The sequence below is a fragment of the Capsaspora owczarzaki genome, assembly GCF_000151315.2.
Source record: "Capsaspora owczarzaki ATCC 30864 unplaced genomic scaffold supercont2.2, whole genome shotgun sequence".
In the NCBI taxonomy this organism is placed as follows: domain Eukaryota; class Filasterea; order Ministeriida; family Capsasporidae; genus Capsaspora; species Capsaspora owczarzaki.
This window is the reverse complement of record NW_011887293.1, coordinates 2,352,302-2,379,923: the sequence shown is the minus strand read 5'-3', so window position 1 is coordinate 2,379,923 and position 27,622 is coordinate 2,352,302. Positions and strand designations below refer to the sequence as shown.

At 52.8% G+C, this 27,622-nt stretch overlaps 7 protein-coding genes and 2 non-coding genes across 9 annotated transcripts; 4 read left to right on the top strand and 5 right to left on the bottom strand.

Annotated features, from left to right (window-relative positions):
- Positions 1 to 16: 16 nt before the first annotated feature.
- CAOG_01921 (phosphatidylinositol glycan anchor biosynthesis) lies at positions 17 to 838 on the bottom strand. The gene has a single exon (XM_004364732.2). The coding sequence runs from the start codon at positions 786 to 788 to the stop codon at positions 33 to 35; it is 756 nt and encodes a 251-aa protein (XP_004364789.1). The 5' UTR covers positions 789 to 838; the 3' UTR covers positions 17 to 32.
- A 120-nt stretch (positions 839 to 958) lies between these two features.
- On the bottom strand, positions 959 to 2,209 carry CAOG_01920 (BtpA family protein). The gene is made up of 2 exons (XM_004364731.2): positions 1,871 to 2,209; positions 959 to 1,734 (listed from the first exon to the last, which is right to left on the bottom strand). The coding sequence occupies exons 1-2, from the start codon at positions 2,090 to 2,092 to the stop codon at positions 1,036 to 1,038; spliced, it is 921 nt and encodes a 306-aa protein (XP_004364788.1). The 5' UTR covers positions 2,093 to 2,209; the 3' UTR covers positions 959 to 1,035.
- A 1,188-nt stretch (positions 2,210 to 3,397) lies between these two features.
- Positions 3,398 to 7,073, top strand: CAOG_01919 (development and differentiation enhancing factor 2). The gene is made up of 8 exons (XM_004364730.2): positions 3,398 to 4,228; positions 4,328 to 4,408; positions 4,524 to 4,694; positions 4,851 to 5,081; positions 5,154 to 5,271; positions 5,385 to 5,689; positions 5,838 to 6,802; positions 6,895 to 7,073. Exons 1-8 carry the CDS (start codon positions 3,485 to 3,487, stop codon positions 6,908 to 6,910), a joined length of 2,631 nt encoding a protein of 876 aa, XP_004364787.2. The 5' UTR covers positions 3,398 to 3,484; the 3' UTR covers positions 6,911 to 7,073.
- Positions 7,074 to 7,320: 247 nt separating this feature from the next.
- On the top strand, positions 7,321 to 8,804 carry CAOG_01918 (ribosomal protein L23a). Its single transcript, XM_004364729.2, has 3 exons — positions 7,321 to 7,348; positions 8,051 to 8,450; positions 8,623 to 8,804. Exons 2-3 carry the CDS (start codon positions 8,062 to 8,064, stop codon positions 8,705 to 8,707), a joined length of 474 nt encoding a protein of 157 aa, XP_004364786.1. The 5' UTR covers positions 7,321 to 7,348; positions 8,051 to 8,061; the 3' UTR covers positions 8,708 to 8,804.
- Positions 8,805 to 9,161: 357 nt separating this feature from the next.
- Positions 9,162 to 9,233, bottom strand: CAOG_09376. The gene has a single exon. It is a non-coding gene; the product is annotated as a tRNA-Ala (tRNA).
- A 90-nt stretch (positions 9,234 to 9,323) lies between these two features.
- CAOG_09371 lies at positions 9,324 to 9,395 on the bottom strand. Its single transcript has one exon. It is a non-coding gene; the product is annotated as a tRNA-Ala (tRNA).
- Positions 9,396 to 17,342: 7,947 nt separating this feature from the next.
- CAOG_01917 (hypothetical protein) lies at positions 17,343 to 18,338 on the bottom strand (the record flags this gene model as incomplete). Its single annotated transcript, XM_004364728.1, has 1 exon — positions 17,343 to 18,338. The coding sequence occupies one exon, from the start codon at positions 18,336 to 18,338 to the stop codon at positions 17,343 to 17,345; it is 996 nt and encodes a 331-aa protein (XP_004364785.1).
- An 838-nt stretch (positions 18,339 to 19,176) lies between these two features.
- On the top strand, positions 19,177 to 23,053 carry CAOG_01916 (breast cancer resistance protein; the record flags this gene model as incomplete). The annotated part of the gene is made up of 4 exons (XM_004364727.2): positions 19,177 to 20,643; positions 20,726 to 21,233; positions 21,392 to 22,198; positions 22,303 to 23,053. The coding sequence occupies 4 exons, from the start codon at positions 19,177 to 19,179 to the stop codon at positions 22,911 to 22,913; spliced, it is 3,393 nt and encodes a 1,130-aa protein (XP_004364784.1). The 3' UTR covers positions 22,914 to 23,053.
- Positions 23,054 to 23,325: 272 nt separating this feature from the next.
- Positions 23,326 to 27,586, top strand: CAOG_01915 (hypothetical protein). Its single transcript, XM_004364726.2, has one exon. It carries the CDS (start codon positions 23,410 to 23,412, stop codon positions 27,454 to 27,456), a length of 4,047 nt encoding a protein of 1,348 aa, XP_004364783.1. The 5' UTR covers positions 23,326 to 23,409; the 3' UTR covers positions 27,457 to 27,586.
- Positions 27,587 to 27,622: the final 36 nt, after the last annotated feature.

Sequence of the window (27,622 nt, the reverse complement as noted above, 5' to 3'; positions counted from 1 at the left end):
GAAATTCAAAAACAAAAAGCGGATGTATTGATCTAAGATCGGGGTGGCTGCCGCCGTACGAGCGTGTTCAGCAGCATGAAACTAGCAAACAGCAAGTACAGCCATCGAAACCACACGAGTTGCGAGCGGTGCTGCAGCATGGCACGCCAGGTTGTTCGGATTTGTCTGGGTGTGGAGAGCGCCATTGCCAGCCCACCATTGGAGCGGGCTGCCGCTGACGGCGATGCTGCGGATCTGGAGGTGGTTTCATCATACACTTCCCACCACGACAATGCCAGGTCGATGGGAATCATGTACTTGCGCCAGAGTGGCTTTGACTGAAGCGACCAGAGCGTCAAGCAGCCTGCTGCAGTGCCAACTTGCTCCTCGCGGTCCAGACATACACAGGCGCCGTGCCACACTGCAATGTGGTTGGCGTGTCCAGAGACGCCGTGTGCGTCGAACGTGAGCAGCGTGTCAATCTTCCAGCGAGCGACGTGCTCTGTGATGCAGTCCGCGACATGACTCGCTCGCCACAGGTTGGCTTGTCCATCTGCAAACGCGTCTTCGCGATCTACAACCGAAACGTGCGACGCGGGCAGTCCCAAGGCCGTGCATGCGCCGACCAGTTCGCGCGCGCGGACGGAGCCGAGACCGTCGGCGTTTCCCGTGGAGAGGCACAGGACGAACATCTCAGACTTGGCCAGCAAGCACGTGACACCAGGCCCAAAGAACATGCACTCGTCGTCGGGATGTGCGGTGATGAGCAGAGTTCGTTTCCCATCAAACCGAGTCCCAAGCCATGGCATTGGCGCGGAAAACAAAAACAAAAAACACTGGACTGCTACGAGATTTTGGGGACTGCGAAGCGTGCTTGATAGGAATTGAGCAAGAAACGCGTTTCATTAATGCGTGTATGAAAGTTTTTTTTTTTGTTTGTTTGTTTTTTTTGTTTGTTTTTGTTTTTTTGTTTTGTTTGTTTGTTTTTTTTAATGCCGAACGTGTATTTGTGAATCAGAGGGGCTTGCCAGTCTAAACAACAAACCAACAAAAAAATTACCGCCGAATCGCATCGCGAGCTTGGATCAGACGTCGGACGGCTGCCTCGTCAATCGGTGCACTCAAGAGGCCGTTGACTCGGAAAGTGGTGCCAACAATCAGCGTGTGCGCGTGGCTGTACCCGGCAATGTTTTCAGAGGTCACGCCAGACCCAACGAGCACAGGAAGAAGCTCCGTGGCCTGAGCGCCGAGAGTCGTGGTGGAAAAGCGACGGACAGCATCTGCGACGCGAGCCGGCTCGGTTGCGTGGCCAGTGGTCTTGCCAGAGAGAATGACGCCGTCAATGTTGAAAAACCGAGCCGCTTCGACCGTGTCTGCGTCACTCAAGTCTGCCGTGATTGCATGGGAGGAGTGCTTCTTTTTTATATCAGTCAGGACTTGAATGTCCGAGGCCCCCAGCATCTTGCGAGCACGGAGGAGCTCGGGTGCCGAGGCATCAATGTATCCTTCGTCGGCAACCGAGCCAAAGACAAACCCTTCGGCGCGAATAAACTGGCAGTCTGTCGCAAGCGCAACCGCCAGAGCCTCCTTGTTTGCGGCTGCCAGTACCTGAATGCCGATCGGCAATGGTCGTGCAGCCGTTCGCTTGTACGAAGCATCGCCCTTGATCGCGGCGACAACGGCAGTCATTCCAGCAACAATTTCGGGTCCCAGTGGGTGCCGAGATGCGTTCACATACGGCACATCATTTGCGTTCTGTCAGACCAACAAGACAAAAAAGCACACCACAGGAAATCCGACATGAATCAAGGTAAGTTGTTGTTGTTGTTGTTGTTGTTGTTATTGTTTTGCTGCTGAGCAACTCGGGCGACCAATCTCAACATGCAAGTACCTCGACCAGCAATCCGTCGACGCCGCCTGCAATCAGGGCGCGTGCATCTGTGACGCATCGCTCGATAATGGTCTTCATGGGCATGGCGGAGGCCGGCGTGCCTGGAAACGCGGGCACATGGACCATGCCGATAATCCGTGGCAGCAGCTGGCTCGAAGCGCCCGTCGCACCGACCGACTCGGCCATGCCGAAGAGAGACAGCCACCGTTGAAGCTTGCTCATGTTGGAGTCGGAGGGGTGGCTGGCTGGCTGGGTGGGTTTGGGTTGGAACGGATGACGATCGAGAACTGCGACCCCTTTTTGGCCGGTTTTCACACACAAACAACGGAGAGAGTGAGCTCAATACAATCTCAAAGTGAGTTGTTCTGGAACGCTGGCTCAAACTGTTCATCACTCGTTGTTGGACTGCCTTCTTGAGGGCTCAGCGACGGCTTTGGCGTTTGTTTGTTGCACGATTCAGGCTCCAGGCACTGTACTTTCTCGCCGTCGACCAAACACCGGTTCACTCGACGCTGGTATTACCAGTGCATATCATCGCCCAACCATGCTAAAAGCTGAGATTGTCAAAGTCTTTCGTCTTGCAAAAAACAAGAATACAAAATAATACAAATAAAATTGAATTTCAGTCTTTTTTTCTTTTTTTTCCAATTGCCTTTTGGTTGGTTTTGCATTGTGCATTTTTGACGCTTCGCTTTTCGCCCATTTCCCTCATGTTTCCCCCATGCGTTGGGTAGACTTTGCTACCTCCGCCCCTTGCTTTTCCCCCTCTTTTCCCCCTTCTTAGCCCCTTCAGTTCTCGCTGTGCAGACACAATCCTCCGTTTTAAAAAAAAAAAAAAAAAAAAAAAAAACGTTCTGAATTTTGAAAAAAAAAAAAAAAGGAAGCGATGCTACAATGGATGGACGCATTGAGTGTACGTGTGACTGGGACAAGTGCTGCTTCGTGTCAAAAGCCCCCACCCCACCCCATCGCACCCCTGAGGACCTGGTGAGACTTGAGGCGGTCGTCGCAAGGGGAAAGGGGAGGTAGATGTTCATTCCAACTCACTCGGTGGGTCGGACGGTCCCGTTCTCCCCCCCCCGTTTGCTCCCGCTGCAGCACTGATGAGGACGCGTTGATCAGTGACTGGGTCGCAGGAGGACTCTTTGAGAGTGACTTCGGCCGAGCACAAGCTGGAAAAAGTCGGACGTTTTCCTCCTCTTTTTTTTTTTCATTTTTTTTTTTTTTTTTTTTTTTTTGCCAGTCAAAAACCAAAACAGCAGCCTTTTTTTTTTTTTTTTTTTTTTTTGGGATTTGGATTTGGTTTGATTCTGTTCTGACTTGCTGTTCCCAATGCGAGCAGCCGGTTTGGCAAGAGTTTTGGACGTGTAGCGATCACGAGTGTCTGTGTCACTGTGTGCTTGTTTTTTGGATTGAAGGATTTGTGTGTGTTTACGTCTCACAAACTTTGTTGGAGCTCATGCCACCCACTCCCAAAAACACACTCCAACGCACTCGAACGCAGCTCACCTTGTTTGTCATGACATGTCTAGGTACAATATCCTTTTGACGGGCTTTATTTTTCCGCCCTCTCTTTCTGAAGCGCGCTTGCAATCTCTCCGTCTACAAACAATCATGCGCCCAGCGTCAACGTCCCTGGTGGAGGACGACTTTGTGCGCGAGGTGAATTCCGACTTGGATACGCCCAACTCGGCGACCTTTTACAACGCGCTGCCCGTCTTGCGCGGGTCGTTCCAGCCGCTCGAAAAGCGCGTCGAAAAGGAGCGGCACGACCTCAAGAAGGTCGCCAAGGTCGTCAAGTCGATTCTCCAGTCGGCCCCGCAGCATGTGCAGCTGGAAACAACGTTTGCAGAGTGCCTGAATGAGTTTGGCGACTTGGAAATGGCGCGCGACGACGAGACAGCATCGCATGTCGGCATGTCCTTCCTCAAGTTCTCGGTCGTTGCGAAAGAGCTCGTCCACCTTGAGGCGGACCTGCACAAAAAGATGAACAACATTCTGCTCTTCCCGCTCGATGCCATGCTCAAGGCAGAATCGCCTGCCGACCTCAAAAAGCAGTACGAGCGACAGCTTGCCGTGTACGAGTCGCTCAAGGCCAAGAGCGAGAAGAAGAACTTCAAGGACGAGGCTGAACGTGTGGATGCCGAGCAGGACGCCGATCGAGGCAAGCGCATGCTCCAAATCCAGACGTGCGACTATCTGATCAAGATGAAGGAGCTCAAGGCCAAGAAGGACATTGAGTTTGTTCGCCACCTCACCGAATACTACCATGCTCAGTTCTCCTACTTTGAACAAGCCAAGCAAACCCTTGAGAATATTCATTCGTTCGTCGAGACGATCAGCGGTGCAGCGCAAGAGGTACAAGTTGGAGGTGTTTTATTAATCGGCTGAGCTTTGCGTGCGAGCGTGCTGGGGCTCACCGTGTTTTGCTCCCCCCTCCTTTGTTTTTGAATGTAGTGGAAGAGCCAGCACGAAGAAGAAAAGAAGGTTCTTGTAACTCTTCGGGACAACATTCGCAACACGCTGCCCGCTGACAAGGTGAGGTTTTTCTTGTTCGGGAATTGTTTGCGGCTCGAGGAAGGCGAGGAACGGTTTGAGCTGACTCTTTTCACTCTTCCTCTTTTTTTTTTCTTTTTTTTGCGTTTCTGGACAGGTTGGCGGAACTCCTAGCGGCACCGTGCTGCTGGCTGCACCCAAATCTGACAAGACCAAAGGAACGGAACGAAGCGGCTATCTGCAAAAGCGCAGCGAAAATGTCGTCAAAGCGTGGCAAAAGCGCTGGTGTGTTGTGCGAAACGGCACTCTGTCACTTTCTCATTCACCTGTACGTGCACTCTGCTTCTCGGTGGTCTGTTTTTTTTGTGGCATTGCTTTTTTTTTTTTTTTTTTTTTTTTTTTTTTTTTTTTTGGGGCTCCATCTTTGCTGAGTGTGTCACTTGCTCTCGTCATGCATGCTCATGCATGCTCATGCATCGTCCAGGAAACCGAACCCACTGTCAACCTCAATCTCATGACTGCCTCGATTCGCGAAAATCCTCCTGCAAGCGATGTTGGCGACCGTCGATTCTGCTTCTATCTCATCACTCAGGGCCGCACCTATGTCTTCCAAGCTGAAAGCGAGTCGGGCATGTCGGCGTGGATTGCTGTCATTCGAAACTCGATTGAGGAGCAGTTTGAGCACACTATTTCAGGACCAGCTGCGGACGATACAGTAAGGAGCGGTTTTGTGGTGTGAGAGTGGGACGACCAAAGTCTTACGAAATGACTGTCGTCGTGCTGTCAGCCTCTGGGTCCGCATGCGGCCGCTTGCGCTCAACAAGCCAAGGACAAATTGGTGGAATGGATTGCTGATATTCGCGCCCTTCCTGGAAACAACCGCTGTGTGGACTGCGATGCGGCCGGTATGTATTTGGTGTCGCCGCTCGCCATGGAATTTGGAGAGGAGCGGCAAGGCTTTTTGTTACATCTAATTTTATGTTATTTCGCTTCAATCGCGACCACCGCAATGCAACAGATCCAGAGTGGGCATCCCTCAACCTTGGTATCATGATGTGCATTGACTGCTCTGGAGTGCACCGCGAGCTTGGTGTGCACATTTCCAAAGTCAGGTCCTTTGTTCTGGATAACATCAACCCATCCGAGCTGCTGATTCTCAAGTCGCTCGGAAACACGGCAGTCAACGTCATCTACGAGAGTGCCCTCAGCGCGACCAAGCCCAGCCCGCAGTCCTCCATGGATGACCGCAAGACTTTCATCTATGCCAAGTATCGTGACCGCGCCTATGTTCGGGCTGTCTATCCTCCCGACTCCGAGCTCACAGTACGGCGTGAAACCTTAACGTACAGACACTCGCATTCGAACGTTGTTTTCTCACCACCACCCCTTCCCCTTGCAAACTCTCTCCCTTTGCCTCTTTCACACACACACACACACACACACACACACACACACACACACACACACACAGGAACTGTTCGCTGCCATCCATGACCGTCGCGTGAACACTATTTTGCAGCTCAAGGCCCAAGGAATGGACTTCAACCAGTCCATCACACAAGACGGCATCGAGACGTATGCCGTGCATCGCGCAGTTGCCGAAGATTCCGTGCTTGCGCTCGATTTCATGGCACACAACATGGCTCGCATTGACTTGGTCGATCGCCAGGGCTATACGCCGCTAACCCTTGCTGCGTATTACGACCACATTAACTGCGCTCGCGTGCTGCTGCGAAGTGGCGCCATGTCCGAGTGCAAGACTGCCGAGTCGTGCGTTCCTCTGCAGGTCGCGCGCACCAATTACAGCGAGGAGACAGCGCGCCTGCTCGACATGGCCATTGAGGATGGCTTGCTAGACTGGTACACGGTGCCCACCATCGAGTTCCCCACGCCGGCTGTGGCTTCGCGAGCCAGCACGACCAGTCGCAACCAAGCTCCAGGACGACCCCAGACAGCACCTGCAGCAGCTGCGGCAACGCCAGCGGCGACCACGCCGCCCAACCCCAACGCTGCTGGTCGGCCAGTGCCGGTTCCGCGCGGTGCAAGCAAGGCCGCCGTCGCTGATTCTGTTGACACGGCAACCTTGATTGCACTCGCCACGGGCGATGATGCCGATTCGGTCAAGCCTACACCACGGCCACGCACCATTGCCCAAAAGCCTGGAGAGTCATTCACCCCGCAGGCGACGACGGGAAGTCCAGTACCGGCGGCCCGAGCACCCGCGGCCTCGGCGGCGGCAGTGTCGGCATCTCCTGTTCCTGCAGCCCGCGCCAGCCGACAGCGTGCCATCGCACTGTACGATTGCTCGGGTGAGGACGACACTGAGCTTTCCTTCCGCAAAGGCGATATTATTCTAGTGTACGAAGACCAAGATGACGGCTGGAGCGTTGGTCGTCTGGAGAATGGCAAGGACAAGAAAATCTTCCCGTCCAACTAGTATGTGAGATGCAGCACTGCTGTTTGGTCTGTACACTGGGCGTTGTTGTCACTTACTCTGCGCTTTGCTTGCTTTGTTGTCGTTCAAACAGTGTTCAGCGGTTGTGAGAACAATCGATATTTTTAGGCGCTGTCGGCCTTTGGTGTGGAAAGCGCCGTGGGTTGTGAATGTGTGTGTGCATGCGTGTGTGCGTGTGTGTGTGAGTATGTGTGTATGTGTGTGGTGTGCTGGTTGTGCATTATGTGATTAATAATAGGATGTTTATCATTGGTCGTGTTCGCGGTGTTTTCGGCTTGCAATTGGTTATGCCCCGAGAATCGCCGCCATGTTCGCTTGCAAACAAAATAAGGTTGTAGAGCATGGAACTCAACATGTGTGTGCCAAAGTGCTGTTGCGCACTGCTGGGTCTGTTGCCAAACTTTGCAACTGAATGATCCGTCAAGAAATTACAAAAAAAAAAAAAAAAAAATTCTAAACTGAAACAAAAAAAAAAAACTTGTCAACTTTTCTCGGTTTAGTTTGCTCGCTCTCTTCCTTTTCCTTGTGTAAGCCAAGTTGATCCGCCTGTCCGCCGCCGCATCCCCTGATCGAATCCGTTGCGAAATGAAGTTCTCTACCCGATTCCGTGGTGTGGAGAGGGTGGTGCAATGGAAGAAGGCTCGGAATCGGGGTTGAGAGGGCGGCAGTGTTGAGCGGCGAGATGAAGTCCAACAGCAATCCGTTTCAGCGTCCTGTGCGTCGGCCTGGCACCTCTGTCGGCACGCCAACCTCGGGGGTTGTGTTGTGGTACTCGGCGTAGCAACTGGGACCTCGGAAGGTCGTCGTAGTGGGGCAGGGCGGCCGCTGGGTGGACTGCTTCAACCATCAAGGTTGCTGAAGCTCGGACGAGTTGCTTGATTCGTTTCGCTGGCCCTCGTCGCCCTCCTTGGGCCGCCGCACAAGCCATGTAGTTCTTGTTGAGCTCTTCATCAGACTCGTGTGTTGGTGAGAAGTGCAAGCACCCTGGAGGTTTTCGCGTGCTCGATGGAGCGTGGAGTTTGGATTTTTTTTATTTTTTTTTTTTCGTTTTCTTTGTGGCTTGGTTCCATCTTCCCTCTTCGCGTGAGGAACAGACGGTGCGCGCTTGTTCACCCTCCCCAACACTCCTCACGGGGTCGATGCGAAACGACTCGTCGTTGCTTGTAGCAGTCATGGTCGTACATGAATTCTCACTTTTTTTTTTCTCTCTCTCTCTCTCTTCATTGCAGCCTTTGTTCAAATGGCCAAGCCAACCGCAACTGCCACGTCCAAGCCGAAGGGCCAGACCCCCGCCGCCGACAAGGCGCTCAAGGCTCGCAAGGCCAACGAGAAGGGCACCAACGGCGTCGCCAAGCGCAAGATCCGCACCACCTCGACCTTCCACCGCCCCAAGACTCTTGCTCTTCCCCGCGCCCCCAAGTACCCCCGCCGCTCGGCTCAGCGCACCAACGCCCTTGATGCCTACGCCATCATCAAGCACCCCCTCACTTCAGAGTCCGCCATGAAGCTGATCGAGGACACTAACACCCTCGTCTTCATCACCGACGTCCGTGCCAACAAGGCTCAGATCAAGGATGCCGTTCACAGCCTCTACGACATCAAGGCTGCCCGCATCAACACCCTTGTCCGGTGAGTCTACGGTTTTTTTCTTGTCTGTTTGTGAAGAGGTGGAGGGGAAACGAAAGATGCTTTTCAGGCGTTTTGTCCGCCTTGTCTTCTCCTCCTTTTCTTTTTGTAGCATTTGCTTCTTTGAAGGCTCACTATTTGTCCATGCCATTCCTCTTGTTTGTCAATCGTTCAGACCTGACGGCTTCAAGAAGGCATACGTCAAGCTTGCTGCCGACCAGGAGGCTTTGGAGATTGCCAACAAGATTGGCATTATCTAAGCGACTTGCCAGTTGTTTTGTTTCACTTCTTTGCGATCTTGCAATGAAAATTCCGGTTGTCGTTTTGTTTGCTAGAATGAAATGATACTTTTTCTTGGTTTCTTTGTGCACGAGTTTGCCGTACAGCACGACGACAAGGGGGGATTACGGGATGGAGCATGTACTTTGTTGCTTCGTGGCTGCAGCAAGAGGGTTGAGCGCCAGAGCTTTGTTTCAAAGAAGCCATCTGCAAGGGCATGGAAGTGAAAGTGCAGGTTTTGCGATCGCGTTCAGTCCAGTCCCTGTTGCATGAGATATTCCATCGACCGATCAAAAGAAAGCATGTGTTGCCTTGTTGACAGAAGGGGAGAGTAGAGTGTGCACAAACAAACAAAAAAAAAAAAAAAACGAAAAAAAAAAAAACAAAAAAAAACGAAAAAAAAAAAACCGAAAAAAAAAAAACGAAAAAAAACGCTGGACAAAGGGGGGATCGAACCCCCGACATCTTCCTTGCAAAGGAAGCACGCTGCCACTGCGTCATTTGCCCGAGACTGACTTTGGGCGACTCACGTTTTGAGAGGCCGCATCGACGCACAAACCTCGAAACCAAAAAAAATGAAAAGCCAAAAAAAATCGCTGGACAAAGGGGGGATCGAACCCCCGACATCTTCCTTGCAAAGGAAGCACGCTGCCACTGCGTCATTTGCGAGGGACGGCATTGGGCGAAACAGGAGTTGACAGGAAAGCGGCAAAGCGAAATGTCGGGAAATGGCAGATCGCACGAGATGAGGTTGGAAGTGACACGCTAGTCTCGCAAATATTCGATGCGTTGTATTCAAGCAAATTGTGTCGGTCTGGTGAATGTCTTCTTGCTCTCAGTACCTCCAGACTGCGAAATCGCTTGCGTCGAAATTGTTCTGGCAGTTGCTATCGAGGTCTGACCTTTCAACCCGAGCTATTTTGGCGTCAAAATGTTGTGATCTATATTTTTATTATTGGTAGCGAGTGCGAGGTGATCGGACCAAGTTGACGCAATGTTGAGTAAACATGGGTCTTTGCAATTAAGCGTTGAGTGCTCAATTCAGATTGATTACACTCAGTCCGAAAGAAAATCCTGCCCTACACGATGTCTAACGCCAAATAATATGATACAAGTAACACTTCTATTATAGTCTCACGTTTGAGCATTGAACGAGCCCACAGGGTTGACACGGCTTTTCAGTCCGCCAGCGCGTGCGGCAAATGCCGACATTTGACGCCACAATTCACCACCACAAGGCTCGAATCCAGGGAGAAAATAATATTTACAACATTATTTTAGTGAAGAGGCGACGTGTTGAGGTGTTTCTTTCGTCCTAGCATTGGTCGCTGTCGACCATTTGGGAACCCGTAGTTTTTCAGGTTTTCAATGCTTGCAAATCTTCATTGCGAATTGCTGTCTCGACCGCTTTCCAAAAAATCCAGCGTCTAAATAAAATTCTCTGTATTCAATCTTCATTATTTGTAGCGGTTGCACTCCACCATGTTTGAGGAAACACGCCGTCACGATCGGGTCGCTGGTTTCGACGGTCGATTCGCCTCGCACATGCCGCGCGTCGAGCTCTACGTGTTTCTGTGGCTGGCGTACGACGCACTCATCCACACCATCCTGGCAAGTGGCTCACGGCCAAATCCGCAAGACGGGAGTGGTGGATTTTGGGCGAATAAGGTTTTCAGTTTTGTGCAATATTTCAGCACCACGTTTGCAATTCGACCCTGCCGAGTTTCTCTGTGGCGTATCTGGACACCTCGTTTGGTCAGAACCCACACAATCGGTAAGGTGAGCAATGAGCAGTCAAGTCTCCTCGACAAGCTCAAGTCTCGCGCAAGATAATTTTTCCAGACTCGGGTGCTTGACAGTCAGGAGGACAGCAACACAGAACGGCAAACAAACAACCAACCAACCAAACAAACAAAAGAAAATGCAGGGACAAGCACGCTAGAGCTGGCTCGACGATGGCATCGTATTCGAAACAATCAGTCTTTGTTTTTGATCTTCTTGTTGATTGTTTATTGTGTAAAAATCTGTAACAATCTTTGCGGTTCTCAAATGGCAAAGAAGGCGGTACCCTCGGCTGCTCCTGCTCCTACTCCCATGCGCACTACAAGAGCCACCAAGCCAAAGACCAGCAGTCGCCTCAGTAGCACCGACGCAGTGGAAGACGATCGTGTGGTCGCGCCAATGGAGGTCGATCCACCCAAACCCAAGCGAGCTGCTGCCCGTGCTGCTGCTGCTGCCACTGCTGCTACTGCTGCCACATCAGCAGTGCAAGTGGCTAGTACTACTATTGCTGCTCCGCGAGGCAGGACCAGCAAGGCAGCCGCACCGGTCCCTGCCACTTCAATCTCAGAGCCGCTCAGCAAGGTGCCGCTTGTGCCCAAGAGTTGTGAGACGTAATGCCAGTCCACAAGCTCGTCACTGACATCTTGTTTGCTTCGTTCGTGATTTTGTTACTGTTTGATTTTTCACATAACGCCAGACCGCTCAGAAGAAGGCCACTGCACCAACCAACCAAGGATCTCAGGCTGTGAGCTACAGTCTTCGTGCTCGCAAACCCATTCAGGTTGCAGTTGCGCGTACTGGCAAGACGAGCTCAACTTCCAGTAATGGCGCCCCCACGACCATCCGCAGCAAGCGTCGGGCTGCTGAAATGGCCGGGAAGAACACCTCAACAGCCAAGAAGAACAAGAGGAAGGCTCGTCAAACGGACGCTGACGATGCTGACGACGGCGACTACGAGGACTGCGAGGACGACACTGCTGGCGACAACCAGGACAGCAAGAAGCTCAGCAGGGAAGAAGCGATTGGTGAAGCACTCCTGCAAAACACCACACTGACTACACTCGAGTATGTACTTGTCGGCTTCTGCTAACTCCATGTTTGTTTGATGCCTTGACTCACCGTATGGTATCAGCTTGGGTGATTGGGTGATTGACTTCAAGAATGCTAGAATGCAGCCGATTGCGGCCGCGTTAGCGCAGAACAAAACGCTGACGACACTCCGGTATGCAACGCCGGATCCATTGCCTATGGTAATGGCAGCTGTACAAAGCTCACTCGCTCACTGCTTTACTTTATGATAACAGGACTCAAAATTACACTGACGCAGTGATTGCCGATGCACTGACGCAAAACACCACACTGACTGAACTCTCGTAAGTTGTTTTTGCACCATTTGCCCGTGTTGCTTTGTGCGAGGTAATTGGCTCACCATGTAACGACAGAGGTTACCTCGATGCCAATGGAGCGCGATCGATGGCAAAGGCACTGACGCAGAACTCCACGTTGACCACGCTCTAGTACGCACCATTTTCGCATTTTGTTTGCATTCCAGTGAACCATTGCAAATGCTCCTGTTTGCTTCGATGGCGTCGCTCATTGTGTGGTAACAGTGTGGGCTGGGGTAAATTCGGCCCGGCAGAAACAAACGCGATTGCCGCCATCCTGAAGCAAAACACGTCACTGACCACCCTAGAGTATGCTTCTTTCCTCTCATGCTGACCACTACCGCGTCTAATTGCAAACATCAATCTAACCATGTCTGTATGTTGGGTCAGGTTGTATGGTCCTCGAATTGGAGACTTTGGAGCTCAAGCGATCGGAAAAGTGCTGAAACAAAACACCACTTTGACTGCACTCCGGTAGGATTCCACCACTCTCTTCCTCGTCTGCTAGTTGCTTGTTCGCTGATAAGTTGAATCGCATATTGAATTATTGATTCTCATTGCATGGTCACCAGCTTGCTCGGCAACGACATTGGCAGCGCTGGAACGCAAGCGATTGGAGAGGCACTCAAGACCAACTCGGCATTGACTACGCTTGTGTCAGTGTCACTGTCGTGCTGAATCATTGCTTGAGGTCATGATTGGAGCTGCTGTGGTATGTGTTGCTCACTTCATTGTAAAAGTTTGGATAAAAACAAGATTGGCGAAGCTGGTGGACTTGCGATCGCTGATGCTCTGGTGTGCAACAAGACGCTGACCACGCTTTCGTACGTTCTGCCGGATGGATGTTGTGACTCTGGGTTCTACTGCTGCGTTGTTATGCCATCGCTGACATCAATTGCCACAGGCTTTATTGGTGTTCGATTGGAGATGCTGGAGTTGAAGCGATTGTCCACGCGCTCGAGCAGAACACGACGTTGACCTCCCTCAAGTATGATCCTCCCTTCTCATTTTGACTGAATCCATGTCTTTGTAACTGCAAGTGCTGTTTCATTTGCCCTGTCGCTGACTGTAATGCTCGCAGCTTGAAAAACAATATCACTCTCGGCTCAGGTGCGCAGGCGGCGATACCACGGATGCTCCAAGTGAACACGACGCTGACTGAGCTTGAGTACGTGACAGCTCCTACCTTTATCCCCCCACCCCAAACAAAAAGCAGAAAGATGAAGAGAACGAAAATCGAGGCAATCACGGCTGCCTAATACCGCATGCTCACACGTTGATTATAGTCTGGGCGACAATAGATTGAACAGCGTTGGATTCCAAGCAATTGCAGAAGCGCTCGCGAAAAATACTTCTCTCACGAAACTCTCGTACGAGATCTTCGCTTTGTGTTGATGAATGTTGTGCTGTATTGTGGTATCCGATGGTATGACTCACCGGTTTGGAATAGACTTGCGCGTGACGCAATGGAAGTAGCCGGAGCGCAGGCGATTGCTACAGCACTCAAGAGCAACACCACACTGACCACACTCAAGTATGTTTGCAATCTGTCATGCCGGTTCGACGCTATCACTCTTGATTATCAGGGTGCTTTGAAATTCTCACTGCTTGATCACAGTCTGGACCACAGTCGATTTGGTGATGCCGGCGCGCAGGCCATTGCGGATGCTCTTCGGCAGAACAAGACGCTTACCACTCTGCAGTATGTTTTTCAGCCGCATTGGCCCGTTTCTCGTCTGCAAAGGCCAAAGATTAACCTTGCTTGTATTGCTTGTCACGTGTCAAGTCTCAAAGACTGCAGGATTGGCACTGCTGGACTCCAAGCGATCGGTGGAGCACTCGCGCAGAACAACACGTTGACCACGCTCAAGTACGTTTGGGAGTGCTGTTGTAGAGAGCGAAGCTATATTCTGATGAAACTTTTCCTTGCCACTCGAAAACACAGTCTTTCAATGAACCCGATTGACGATGTTGGAGCCAACAGCATTGCCGAAATGCTGAAGTCGAACACCAGTTTGACCACTCTCGAGTACGTTCTATGCTCCTGTTGTTGTGGAGCTGGTTGTTGTGGAACTGGTTGTTGCTGCATTTACTCACGATCAGCCAACAGTCTGAGTTGCAGTCAACTTCGTTTTAAAGTGCACGAGATTGCCGAAGCTCTCAAGCAGAACACGGCGCTGACGACACTCGAGTAAGGGCTTTCTGTCACTCATACACAATTGCTGTTCCTTGATCGTTCTATTGCTCACCGCATTGCTCAATCAGTTTATCGTCCAATGATCGTGGTTTGATTGCCTTCAACCCTATCGGCGCTGTTGGAGCGCAGGCGATTGCCGAGGCCCTGAAGCAGAGCAAGACTCTGACGACGCTGCGGTACGTTCTTTGTTTGCTGATTGATGTCACACCTGAAGGCGGACGACCTGCTTGTTGGTATTCTTACTTAACATGTGGTTGCAGTCTGAATAACAATGCCATTGGCACTGCTGGTGTGAAACCTATTGCCGAGGCGCTCAAAGTGAACACTGCGCTGACCACGCTCGAGTATGTTCAATCTTCCGCGGTGATTGGTGTCATGCCTCACTGTAATCACTTTGCTTGTTATGTGGGAGCAGGTTGGATGGCAATTCCATTGGCGATGCTGAGACGCAGGCAATTGCACCCGCACTTGTTCAGAACACGACTCTAACCTCGCTCAAGTACGTACCAAGTCGCATGCCGATATGCCTCGATGCTTGATTCACTGAAACTGACACTGTTTCTGGGATTAGACTAGGGAACGACGTGCTTGGCAAAGCCGGAGCGCACGCGATTGCCACTGTGCTGCAGCAAAACGCCAAGCTCACCACCCTCGAGTACGGTCACCTTTCATTGTGTGTCGTTTGATGCTCCGAAAGTGATACCAAAGTGCTAATTGATGATTCATTGTTCGTTTTTTGGTTTGGTTGTTCGTGTTCTTCACCGTGATGACATCACAGGCTGTCGGCTAGCTTTGTTGCCTGTGCAGTGCAAACAATCGCAGCCGCACTCAAACACAACACTACGCTGACCACGTTCAAGTAGGTTATACTCCCTCGTGCCGGTCAAAGTCTCAATTGTGCGCATAAAATGATTCTTTCTGCTGCGATTACTCACGGCGTTATTCCAGATTGCGAGATTGGAACAACTACGATCCTGAATTCGAGCGTGAAATGTCAGAACCATTGACCACAGAGCGGTATGTTGTCCTGCAGTTGACATTAACTCTGAAGTGGCCAAAGGTGGTCGCTCACGCAACTTGTCACCGTGTGGTCACAGTCTGCTGCCGCAGGTGCGTAATCCGCATGATTTTGGACTCGAAAAAGCCCTGTCGCGGGTTTCCAGGCTTTTGTATGTTCCTTCTCCCTTCTCCTGTTGTTCCCCCTTCTATGACGTCGACGCATGTGATGCTTCTTTCGATGGATATAAGTAACTCAGTTTATGCGGACAGCTTGCGTGAGAACATTGTTGACTCTGCTGGAGTGCAAGTGATTCAAGAGGTTCTGAGTTTGACCAAGCCAAGCAAGCTTGAGTAAGTTTTCGTGCTTGGTTGGTTTTATCTCTTTCATTGGAAGCTACATTTGATGGTTGTTCACGACACTGTTTAGGATTCCCTTTGGCGTTGACTCCTTTGGAGCGCAAGTCATTGCAACATCGCTCAAGCAGAATTCTTGGATGACCCGAGCTCGAGTATGTTTGCTTCTCTCGCTGATTTGCTTCGTTCGGGGGAGAGGCGGTGGACACGTTGATGCAAGTACTCACCGCGTGACAACAAACAGTCTGAATTCCAATAAGATTGGCCCGATTGGAGCCCAAGCGATTGCAGAAGCGCTGACGCAGAACACCAAGCTCACTATACTCAAGTATGTTGTCTTTCCATCGCGCTGCCTTGCTGATTGTTGTCGTTCTTGGCGTTGTCAGCTAATCGCTGCTCGACCATGTCGGGGGTTTGTTCAATCACGACATGGCTCTAGTCTGAGTTCCACTCTGCTCGGAGATGCAGGAGCGGAGGCGATTTCCAAGGCACTCAGGGCGAACACGACACTGACCACTCTAAAGTACGAAATGGCTATTTCTGCCCTTGCCTTGTTGCGCCCTTGCCTTGTTGCGCTGCGCTGATGATACTCACACTTTGAGCAGCCTGCGCGAGTGTTGGATTGGCAGTGCAGGAGCGCAGGCGCTGGCGGAGGAACTGAAGCACAACGTGGGATTGACGTCGCTCGAGTACGTTTCCGTTCGCTTGCTACCTTGCATGCTGAGCATGTCGTTGAATGAACAGTGATAGCGGTACTTACCTTTTGAGAGCAGCCTGTCCCGCAATTCTATCGGCGATAGTGGTGCAAATGCGATGGCGGCAGTGATTTCGCAGAACACAACACTGACAACCCTCGAGTATGTTCCTCTCGCTTTTCTGCTGCTTCGTATCGCATTGGTAATTGAACAAGCTGCATGTTACTCACGGCGTTATCCAAAGTCTCGGAAAGAATCATATTGGCGATGCTGGCGCCGAAAGGTTGGCAGAAGCGCTCCTGCGGAATACCACGCTCAAGGGGCTCAGGTATAGAACCAGATTGAGATCAGCAATGAATGTGTGTACGTGCTGCTCTGCAGTGCTTTTGCTCACTCCAATGCAAACAGTTTGTGGTATAACGAAATCGGGGAAGCCGGAGAGCTTGCGTTGGACAACGCACTCAACCAGAATTCTGCACTTGACTGGCTCAAGTATGGTCCCTTTCTCTGATGCTGATTCTGTCGTGTATGCACGTGGTACTTACTGTTTGACGGCATGGCTTTCTCACTTGGAACAGCTTGAGCGAGAATCAACCGCCGAATTAACCAAAGAACGCTCGCTTCCTTTTCTCTGGTGGTGTGTTGCTGTGTTTTCTTCTGATGATGACTTTTGCTCACTTCGAGGGAGCAGATTGTGTTTGAGTTCGGGGAGTTTTGTAGACGTAGTTTTTTTGTTTGTTTGTTTGTGAGTGTGTGTTTTTACCTTGCATGGCTTGACAAATACAAGTACTTCGTTGAGTGTCAACCTTTCCATCATGAAACCGTGCAAACATGAATTAAGGTGCTGTGATCAACCTGTGGATTACCCCGAAGCGTGAACCAAAGCCGGAATGGTTCCCAGTTTGAGCTTGTACAGTATTGTAGAGCTCTGAAGAACTCAAAATGAGTGCCACCATCCCTCGAACGAACAGGTAGTTTTGCAAACGCTTCCAGAATGCCGATTTGTTCTTAACCATCAATACGATAGTACTGCTGAGAGCAAAGCGGGTCGAGATCACGGCAACGGTCTGCCCAATATCAAATCTTGGAGCTTACATAGTTCGTCAAAGCACAAATGTATTGGAAAAACAAAAGGCAAACGCTCGCACGAAGGTTTGAGAATAAATAACAACAAACAACAATCAACGGCGCACAAAGCTCAGGGCTAGTCCTTTTTGGGATAGCACAGCGGGATGTACTCCAAACTGGGATACGGCGCAGGGACTGCACAAAAGCTGTTTGAGCGATCTATCTGCGTGTACATCAGTGTGGATGCGCATCGGTTGGAGACCGTCGTCCAAAGTGGCTGGGCCACATCGCATAGCACCTCGTCGTAAGCAGAGGCCTCCCCGAGTGAGAAACTTTGAGCACGAACACCACCCTGTGCCGGGACCAAGTGATCGAGAATGTCCATCTGCTTGTCTTTGAAGGCCAGCAGCCAGTACTGGAAAACAAGATGGTCAAACCAGAACCAGGTCACCTCCTCGTGTCTGCGTGACGTGTCAATGAGTGCAAGAAACTCGGGCACATACATGGCTGGAAAGACAGGCATGTCGTTAAACCAAGTGTATGTCGACAAGTTGGCTGTCTTGCGGCGCAGCTGCTGGTAAGCGGCATCGTCCGTCCGACGGATCAAGTCGGCAGATGCGTTCATGATATCGTCAAACACTGGTGGATGGCCAGGGAACATTGTGACGCCAAAGAAGTGTGTTCGGTGGTCGTTGGCGGCCAGGGCTGCCCGCAGTGCGGCTCGCCGATTGACCGCGGAGGCGGAGGCGGTTGTCGATGCAGTGTTCAACACGCCTCTGCTCCAGACAACTTCCACGTCGGTCACAATAAAATACTCGTACGTCGGCACGTTGAAAGGCAGCGCCCAAGTCTCGCCAAGCGACGCGCGAGCCAGCAGATCGAGCGCGTAGTACTTTTTAAACCAGACCGGATTGCGCCCAAAGCTGGGTAGAGTTGCGAGGGCAGACGGCATAATGATTGTATAGAAGGGTCGTCGTGCATGCCAGCCGTCGAGATTCTCGTCCGGCACGAAAAACGCTGGATCGACATTGCGCCAGGTCTGGCGGAGTGCAGTGTCGGTGGTCTCGTCAACGACAAAGTACAAATCCACCAAACCATTGTACTCGTAATACAACGAGGTGGCGGTCGCCATGATGGAAAACAAGCAATGAGCGAGCGGCTTTCCTTCCGAGCCACACAACAGCGGGATAATGTGCGCTGCCACCGGGCCATCGTATGTTGTATATTGAGCCAAAGGGGGTCGAAACTTTGCAAAGTTCGAGGTGAAGCACCCTTCAGACAGCGGGTCTGCTAAATCGCACTGGAGATCAATGCGACCGAGGCGTGCTCGTTGCACATCCGAAGAAACACTGGACGGGGAGGGCTCTGGAGTTGCGGACGAAGGAGTCGGACTCGACGTGATGATTGGCTCCTTGCACCAACTGGTCTGTTTCTGATCGTTGCGCCAACCATCGTGTGTAATTTATGATGCACCTCGTCACAGGAAGGATCGTTCGTGTTCATGTCTCTGCGCAGCACTGTCAAGGAGCACGACAATGCATTTGCTTCATTGTGTACGATTTTATGATTTTTGGTGATGCACGATGATGCTTCTCATCTTGCCATGCGGATTGTCTCACCGTCGTTCAACCACTGTCTGTTGTATTGCCAAACATGAATTATGCGGCGTCACGCGTTACAGGGAAAGAGTACAGCAAAGCGGACGCTCGCTGGCTCGTCTCCGACCCGACGGTGGTTTCGCTCGAGATTCTGACCGTCTTTTTCGACACGTTCTCAAATTGAGTTCACAGGCTCCATCTGTTCGTTCCACTCCTCGGTCTCTTGCTCGAAGACACTACAACCCCCCTGAAAGCGGAGATCCAGTCCTTTTGAAAATTCGAGCCTTCTTCCCCCATCCGTCTTGTTGATTAGATCTAGCAATTGTTAGCTCAATCAAGCGAAAAAAAAAAAAAAAAGCCCCAAAAAGTAAAATGAGCGACCATTCACCTCGATTGGCACGCAGCAGCAGCAGCAGCAGCAGCAGCAGCAGCAGCGGTCACGGCGCCCCGTTGCTGGACCAGCATGCATCAACGACTGCGCACACGGGTGCCGTGGTGGACAAAGTGACCGACGCCGCTGGGAACGCGGAAGACGACGACGGCAGCAGCCACGTTCGTAACCAGGCTAATCAACCCACAACAGCGACAACAACAACAACGACGACAGCGAGCTCGAGGTCGAGGGCGAGGACGACCTCCTCCGCAACCCGAGCTGAGCAGGGCGATTCTGCAGCGCTCGCCACGGCGGACGACGCGGCGGCAGTCGAAGAGGGCGTGGTGGTCGTCAGAGTCGAAGGCGAAGTGGGATTGCAGCAAACCGCACCCGTCTCGACCGCAACGCCGACACCACCGGCGACTGCAACGACGGCAGCTGCCGCAGGCGCCCAAGGAGCGAAAGCAAGGCCACTGAGTGTGTCATTCACGCTCACCCGGGAGCAGAAGCGCGAGTACGCAGAGCAGCATGCAGCGCAGCAGAACGCAATCTCTGCTGAGAATCAGAGCAACGACAGACTGGGACTTCGCACCGACTCGGTCTCAGCAGGATTTGTGGGCGCGCACCGCCACGAGTCAATTGGCCGTCGCTTGAGCGTCGGTGTTGCCAGCTTCAAGGGGAGAATCCGCTCCATGATCGGTTCGCCGCACTCGCCACAAGGAAAACAGCAGGCACGAATTGCTCAGTTGCTCAGAGCTGCCCTCTCCGTCTGGGAAACGACCAACTCGACCTCAGAGATATCCAACGCGTGGAAGGAGGCGTTGGCCGAGCTGAAAGAATTTGCCAAGCAGTACGACCCAGTTTCGCGCGGTCCGCTCGTCGAGCATGTTCAAACGTGTTCGCGAGTGATTATTGAACGAACTCGCGAAGGCCAGTTTGGCCATCCGCAGTTCGGGATTGAGATCCATGCTCTGACTAGCATGGTCGCCACTTTGGCTGCAGTCACGCCTCGTCCTCGAATCGACACTAGCGAACATGCCAATTCCGCCGCCTCGACTGCAGCCCAAGCCTCGACGTCCCCCAGCCACCCCGAAGCCATCCCAATGTCAAAGCTCACACCCACGCGGGGTATTATGAAAAAGCCGAAACCTTCCCGCGAGCAGGAAGACGTTGATCGCAAAGATCTCTTGGAGGCTCAGCAGATTGGCCAATCGCTCAATGCTTCATTGCGCGATTTGGAGCAGCCTTTGGAGTCCCACGTTTCCATCAACCTTCCTGATTCTGCAGAAATCACGGCCGCAAACATGCCACTGTTTATTCCAGACGCCTCTCGACAGTCTGGCGCAACATGGTCGGTCTTGATGCAGCGCGACGAAGTGCTCAGCTTTTCCGAGGCCTTTTCGGCCGCGCTTCCGCCTCGCGTCAACACCAAAGTCTCTTGCGATGATTTGCGATTTACAGTACAGGTACCAGTGTCGATAGATTGGATTTTTTGTTGCGAAAGCGGTTGTCATTGACTTGTATTCTGATACCGTCGGCACTTTCCAGGTCAAAAATCCGGATGCCAAACAACCGCGCGCGCCTCCTACGATCCGAAAAGAGATTCTGAAGGGCGTGTCCGTGATTGTGGAGGCTGGTACAGTGCTCGCAATCATGGGCCCCAGCGGTTGTGGCAAAACAACGCTGCTGGACATTCTTGCGGGCAGGAAGACGCGCGGTGACATTCGAGGCCAAGTCCTCATCAACGACAAGCCACGCGAATCGTTTGGTCGTTTCTTTACCCGCATGTCTGGCTACGTGACGCAGGACGACGTCTTGCCGGAAACGTTAACCGTGCGCGAGTCGCTGTGGTACACTGCACAGCTGCGACTGCCCCAAAGCCTCGCCAACGTCCGCAAGAATGCTCGAGTCGACGAAATCATCCGCTTGTTGACACTCGGCGGCTGCAAAGATTCACGCATCGGCGGCAAGCTCCTTCGAGGCATCTCTGGCGGCGAACGTCGGCGCCTCTCCATTGGAACTGAGCTGTTGACATCGCCATCCATTCTGTTCCTTGGTACGTCGGAGATGATTGTTATACCTCTGTGGTTGTTTGGGTTGCTTGGGTTTGCTTGCATTGTCTGCGTTGGTTTGACGGCTCATCTTTGCCTTCCGTTGATGGTAAACTCCAATGCCGCTTGCTCTTCCTCACTTTGACCTGAATGAATCGCGCAGATGAGCCTACAAGCGGCCTTTCCGCAACTGACGCCCTCAATGTGATGGAGACAATCATGGGTCTTGCCAAGCAAGGACGAGCAGTGCTCACGACTATTCACCAACCTCGATCCAACATTTTCCATATGTTTGACCAGCTTTTGCTCATGTCTCAAGGCTCGCCCGTGTACTACGGATCTGCCAGTTCAGTTGGGCGCTACTTTGCACAGCAGGGGTATGAGTGCCCAGCTGGCTTTAACATTGCCGACTTTATACTTGATGTGGTGACGGTTCGTCCGCCGTTGTCTGGTCAAGCTGCTCATGTGGCAACTCCCGACCCGTCTACCGCAAGCACACGGCTCAGCACAGTCTCTGCTAGCACAGATGCCTCAGGACTCACTTACTCGTCGTCTCAATCGGCGGACAAGAGCGGCGCGCCCACCGACGAGTCTGTGCAAGCTCTTGTCAATTCTTTCATGAGCTCGGCACAGTATGCTGCTACTCGCCAGGCCCTCCAGAGCACGCGCAAAGCAGCCGATACTGCTGTAGACTCGAATGCCGAGGTGAAAGCCATCACGACCACCTATGGCGCCACGTACGCCACTTCCTTCCTTGTCCAATTCGCGCTGCTGTCGCGTCGCATGTTCTTTACCACCCTGCGCAACCCCTTCATGTTTGCTGCCGGCCTTATCATCAACATTGTGTTTGGTGTGATCACCGGTTCGATCTGGGCCTCGCTCAACCAAGACAAAGAGCGTTCGATTGTCATGGCACTTTACTACATTCCTGTATTTCTTGGTGTTGAAAGCTTCCTGGTGGCTCCGCTGCGTAAGGGTGGTTGATGTTGATGTTGTTGTTGCTGTTGTTGCCTGGTGATGGATGGTTTTTTGGATGTTGTCACAGACTCACCTGTTACTCGCCATGCCGAATAGTTGTGGAAGAACGTCACTTGTTTCTACGCGAACGGGCCGCGGGAGCATACCGCACGAGTGCCTATCTCGCCGCACGAGTCGTGAACGAAACACCACAGTACGCGCTGAGTGGCTTGGTGTTTGCCATCATTTGCTACTTTATGATTGGATTCCAGCAAGATCTGCTGTATTACTGCGTCGTGATTGTCATCTTCATTAACGTCGGCATCAGCTTTGTGTCGCTGGTGGGTGCGGCTGCATCGACAGCGGAGGGAGCCAACATGGGCGCTGCATCGTACAACACCTTTGCCATGCTCTTTGCCGGTTGCTTTCAGACCTTGCCCAACTTACCCAACTACTGGACCTGGGCATACTATGCCTCGTACATGTCCGCTGGGTTTTCTGGTCTCGTCAAGGCCGAGTTCACGGATGCAGTCGCGCCACCAATCGTCAACGGAACCCTCTCCACGGACGGCTTGACGCAGCAGGAGGTGAATTATGTGATTCTACAGACCTACGACCTTGTCATCGCCAATCCTTGGGACAATGTCTACATTCTCCTGGGATGGTGGGCAGGCTTCCGCATTCTGACCTACTTTGCCCTTCGTTTCCTGAACAAGGAGCAGCGGTGAAGGGGTGTCTTTCGAGCTTTCGACTTTTAGTTTTTTTGTTAGTGTATTGTTGTGTGAGTTTTTGATTTGTTGGTTGCCGTTGAATGGTTCGATGCGTGAACAGTTAGATTTAGATTCAATACAGGAAGATCTCGATTGGCTCCTTGTATTGATTTCCCCCCCCCCTTACCTCCTCCACCTCTTCCTGTTACAAACAAAGATTTTGTCGTTAGGCGTGTGTCGTCCTTGCTTTTGATCGTCCAAGATGACAGTAGAACTCGCCAAACCTCGCTACTCGCTGTCTCTCTGAAACTTGTTCCCCGTTGACAACTCCAAACAACTCCGACACCAAATGCTTTTTTGATGAAGCCACAACAAGCAAAATGCCTCATCTCACCAAAATCTCAGTCACCAATCTCAGTCCTCAATTCGGAGAAAACCACCCCCCAAAACACCAAAAACAAACAAACAAAAAATTGCGCGGGAAAAAACTGAGATTTTTGTTGTTTCAGATTGAATGAGCGAGTTCGCGCCATCTGCGTCTGCGTCTGCTTCTGCTGCTGCTGCTGCTGCTGCCGGAAGTGGCATTGCACTCCGCTCTCCAGCGCTTGCTGCTGCCGTTGCACAGTCCACTGCGGCTGCCGCGAATGCCGTGGCTACCCCGGCGGGCGTCCAGGCGGTCGCCAAGCTCAACCGCGCGGGCCAGAATCCGTTCGCCTTCGGTCAGCTTCTGTCGCCGCTGCTGGGCATTTCGGACGTCTATCTGGGCGCCGACGCCAATCCGGTTGTGTTTAGCGAGGGCACGTGCTGCCTGGATCTCGGCGACTACGTCATGCTCACGGTGCGGGCGACCGCCAAGGGGCTCGTCGGCGTTGATGCAGAGCCGGTCGCCGTTGCGTTCGGCGTCGTCGTCCAGCCAAACGTCATCCAGGGCGAGGACGGACTTCTCTACGCATTTGACAATGGAGACATTCTGCCAAACTCTCCCCTTGCGGACGAGCTGGCACGAAGCCCGCGGCAGCACGAACCAGTGCTCTTTGTCTCGTGCAGGCCGCGCGTGCAGACGACGACTGGATCCGCACTGCCAATGACGCTGCACACCCACCACCAACAGCTGCACGTCGGATCGGGATCATCGCCCATCACCATTGGCACCACAAGTAACCACCACGCCGGCCTGAATGGCACAAGCAGTCATATCGCTGCAACAGTCTCGCCAGGTTTGTCGTCCTCATCGGCACCGCACGTCATGCCAATCGCTCGTCTCGTTGCCAGTCGGATCTCGTCCGTCGTAAAAGCGTGGAAGTCAAACGACAAGATGCCATACACCAGCTCGGGTTTCATCCTTGGGGTGCCCCCGTTGCGCGACTTTTGGATTGGCGTGCCAAAACGCTCATCCACTCTGCAAAGCCAAGCCATCACGCTCTTCAGCGAGGCTCACGCGCACGAAACCTTGTTAACGCTGGCGGCAATCCGAAACGACCGCGGTGGACTGACAGGACTGTTTATGAGCGCCGAAATTGAGCGTGGCATTCTCGTTCCGTTGGCAAGCGGCGACCGCTGTTCCATCGAATACACCTGGCGACCCAACAGCGCCGCGGTTTTGCATGCCTATTTCTCCATCGCGTCTGCTTGGGCCTACACCGCCTTCCCTTCGATTGTTCCCGAGCCAGGTGATTTGGCGACGTTCCGCTTGGTCTTGAGCTCGCAAGCCGTGACACGAGTGCGTCTCTTGTGCACTGCCACCGTGCAAGGCGCCGGTGATGCGCTGCAACTTGTCGTGAAGCGACGTGCTGGGGATTTGTACTTGCCCGTACCACAGGCACTCCCCTTCCCGTTGCTCGATGGCGACCGTGTGACGTTTGTTCTTGACGTGCGTTACTCGAGCTCGCCCGAGCCGTCTCCGTTCGGAGTAGTGCAAACCAGCTCAGCCGCAGTCACATCTGCATCACCTGCTGCTGCTGAGCCAATATCGCCACCACGGCAGCAGTCACCGTCGTCGGGCGGATTATTCCCACACTTGGTGGCGTCATCTTTGCGTTTGCTAACAGCCCGCGATGGCGACGCTAATTCGAGCATTCTGCGTGGAGTGCTCAATGTGGCCACCTCTCAAATTGACTTTCGCGGTGCGCCAATTGTGGTGAGCTCGTACCACTCGTCCTTGCACAATCCTCACATGTCACGTGCGACTGTGGCCTTCCGGCTGTCGTACACATCTGCGCGAAGCGGCGCCTTGGTCTTGCAAGCGTCGGACGTGCGGGATGTTCACCCTTCCGAGCCGCGGCGCATCGAGCCGAGCAGTGTCACCAGCGCAGATGTCGCGCATCCAAACCCGCGTGCTGGAGCGGCGCCTATGCGACCTGCTCCCAGTGACATGTCAGCCAGTGCATCAGCGCTCTCATCGCCAGCTGCAGTCAATGTTCCAGCAGCTTCCCTCCTACCCGGAAGTTCGTCGGGTTCTCCGAGCGCCAATTCCGCGTTTGTCTCCAAAAGTTACGGAGGCTCACCCAGCGGTGCACATCTTCCTCCTGCCGCGATTGCGAGTCAACTTTGGGTTGGAGGAGGTGAGTCTGGAAGCACCCCGGACGGCAGCTTCTCTCGCTTCAAGCCCAGCAGTCCGTATCCAATTTCTCGACCGCCGACATCCGAAGTCACAGCAACCATGACTCGAGGCGCCTCCATCGTCCTTCCAAATGGTGACCCATCCGTGTTTGGAACAAGCCCCGTGCTGTCAAATGTCGGCTCGGGGCCTTTGCGCCTCGCTGCTGACGCCATGACGCCGGGACACGCTGCTGCTGCTGCTGCTGCTGAAATGTTGGTAGACCCAACGGCCCCGGCCGCGTCTGTGCTCTCCAGTCTCTCCACGAGCCCGCTCGATCTCTGGGCGAATCCAGTCACTCCACTAAAGCCGACGTCCCTAAAACCGTTGCTCTCCAAGAAGGTAGATGCCTCAGCGCCTCTTGTTGCACCGATCTTCCCGTTTTCGGATTTCGCCCTCGGCTCGACCCCAGACTTGCTGTGGGGGCCGCGCTCCTCCTTTGCTGCCGATTTCGGCACATCATCGGCTGGATCCTCGTCAGCGTGGGATTTGCCGCAGCTGTCGTCAGCACTTGCGTATTCTGCGATTCGCCCAACGGACACCATGCAGCAGCTTGGGCTTCCAGGCAATCAGCACCCATTACATCACAGCAGCGGGGCTCGCAGCAGCGGCTTTGTCTCCAGCGCAACCACCAATGTTCTCAACGACGGCAATGTTTGTGTTGCCGACCGGCTGCGCTTTGACCCCAAAAATATTCTTGGTCAAGGTGCTCACCAGGTGTTTGAGGGAGACTTTCGCACTCCGCTCGGCACCTACAAGGTTGCAGTCAAGGTTGTGGGCAAAGTTGCTGCCAACAATTATCCAGAGTATTTAAAAGAGGTGGACACCTTACGCACCATGTCCCATCCCAACATTATCCGCATCTATGACCATTTGCAGAACGACAAGTACCACTTTATTGTCATGAAGAAGGCGGCCTTCACCATGCACGACTTTGTTCGGCAGCAATCCGATCACTACCGCCCCGACATGCGAATCAAGCACGTCCGGCAATTGTTTGATGCGCTTTCGTTCTGTCACTCCCAGACTCAGCCCATCATTCACGGAGACATCAAGCCCAGCAACGTTTTGCTCACCGACACGTTGGATTTGCTCTTGTCCGATTTTGGCGGCAGCCGGCACACGCTGTCCACAAGCGCGCTGGACTCCAAGCTTGGCGCAGCCAGTCCTATTCCCAGTCAACCCGGCACGCCTCGATGGCGAGCGCCAGAGGTGATGCTCGAGCAGCGGTTTAGCACGGCGGGTGACATTTTCTCGCTTGGGTTGGTTGTCTACTTTATGCTCTCGGACGGCGAGCATGCCTTCCAAGGCGACGCCGCCGATGAGCTGGTCGAGCAGTACGTTCGCGAAAACCGTCAAGTTGGATTGGAGGCTGCCGAGGCCAATGGAGCAGCGTTCATCACGCAGCACCCGGGCTGTTGCGCTCTGATTACTCGCATGATTGATGCCGATCGTGAGAAGCGACCAAGCATTCGCGACGTCATGGCGCACCCCCTCACGTGGACGGACGAAGAGCGACACGCGTTTGTTCGTAGCTGCCATCGGGCCATCCGGTCCTTCAAAGACCTCAAGCACTTTATCGTCAATCACCGCGACGGGCGCATTGTTTGGGCGCGCAGCAAGCATTGGAACCGCGTCTTTCTTGACGGGCCTCAGGAGCACCAGCAGGTGTTTCATTGGGTGAGCCGTCCACCCGACGGTCCGTACGGAGACACGCTTGCCGATTTGCTTGTGTTTGCCTGTCGGAGCCTTGACCACATTCACGAGGCGCAGGCCGAAGTGCGCTCTGCCGCCGGCAAGGATGGATTGGCGCTTGTCGTGCAGCTCTTCCCGCGTCTCATTGATGTCACGTATGCCATTCTTCAAGAATACCGTGCGGCGCTTGTCCATTGTCTTGGCGAAGTGGATCAGATTCTCCATCCGTCGACAGGCGGTTCTTCAACCTCGGCCTTGGGTTCATTATGAGAACCTTTATGTGTTTGTCGTTGTGGTGTACTTTGTGTACTTATGCGGCATTGTGCACAAATGCAGTACAGTACAGTACAATGCCGATACGATCCAATTCAGTTCTCTGAGCATGCATTCGCTTGCATTGTATCAAATGCATGAATGTACAAGTTCTTCTTCTCAG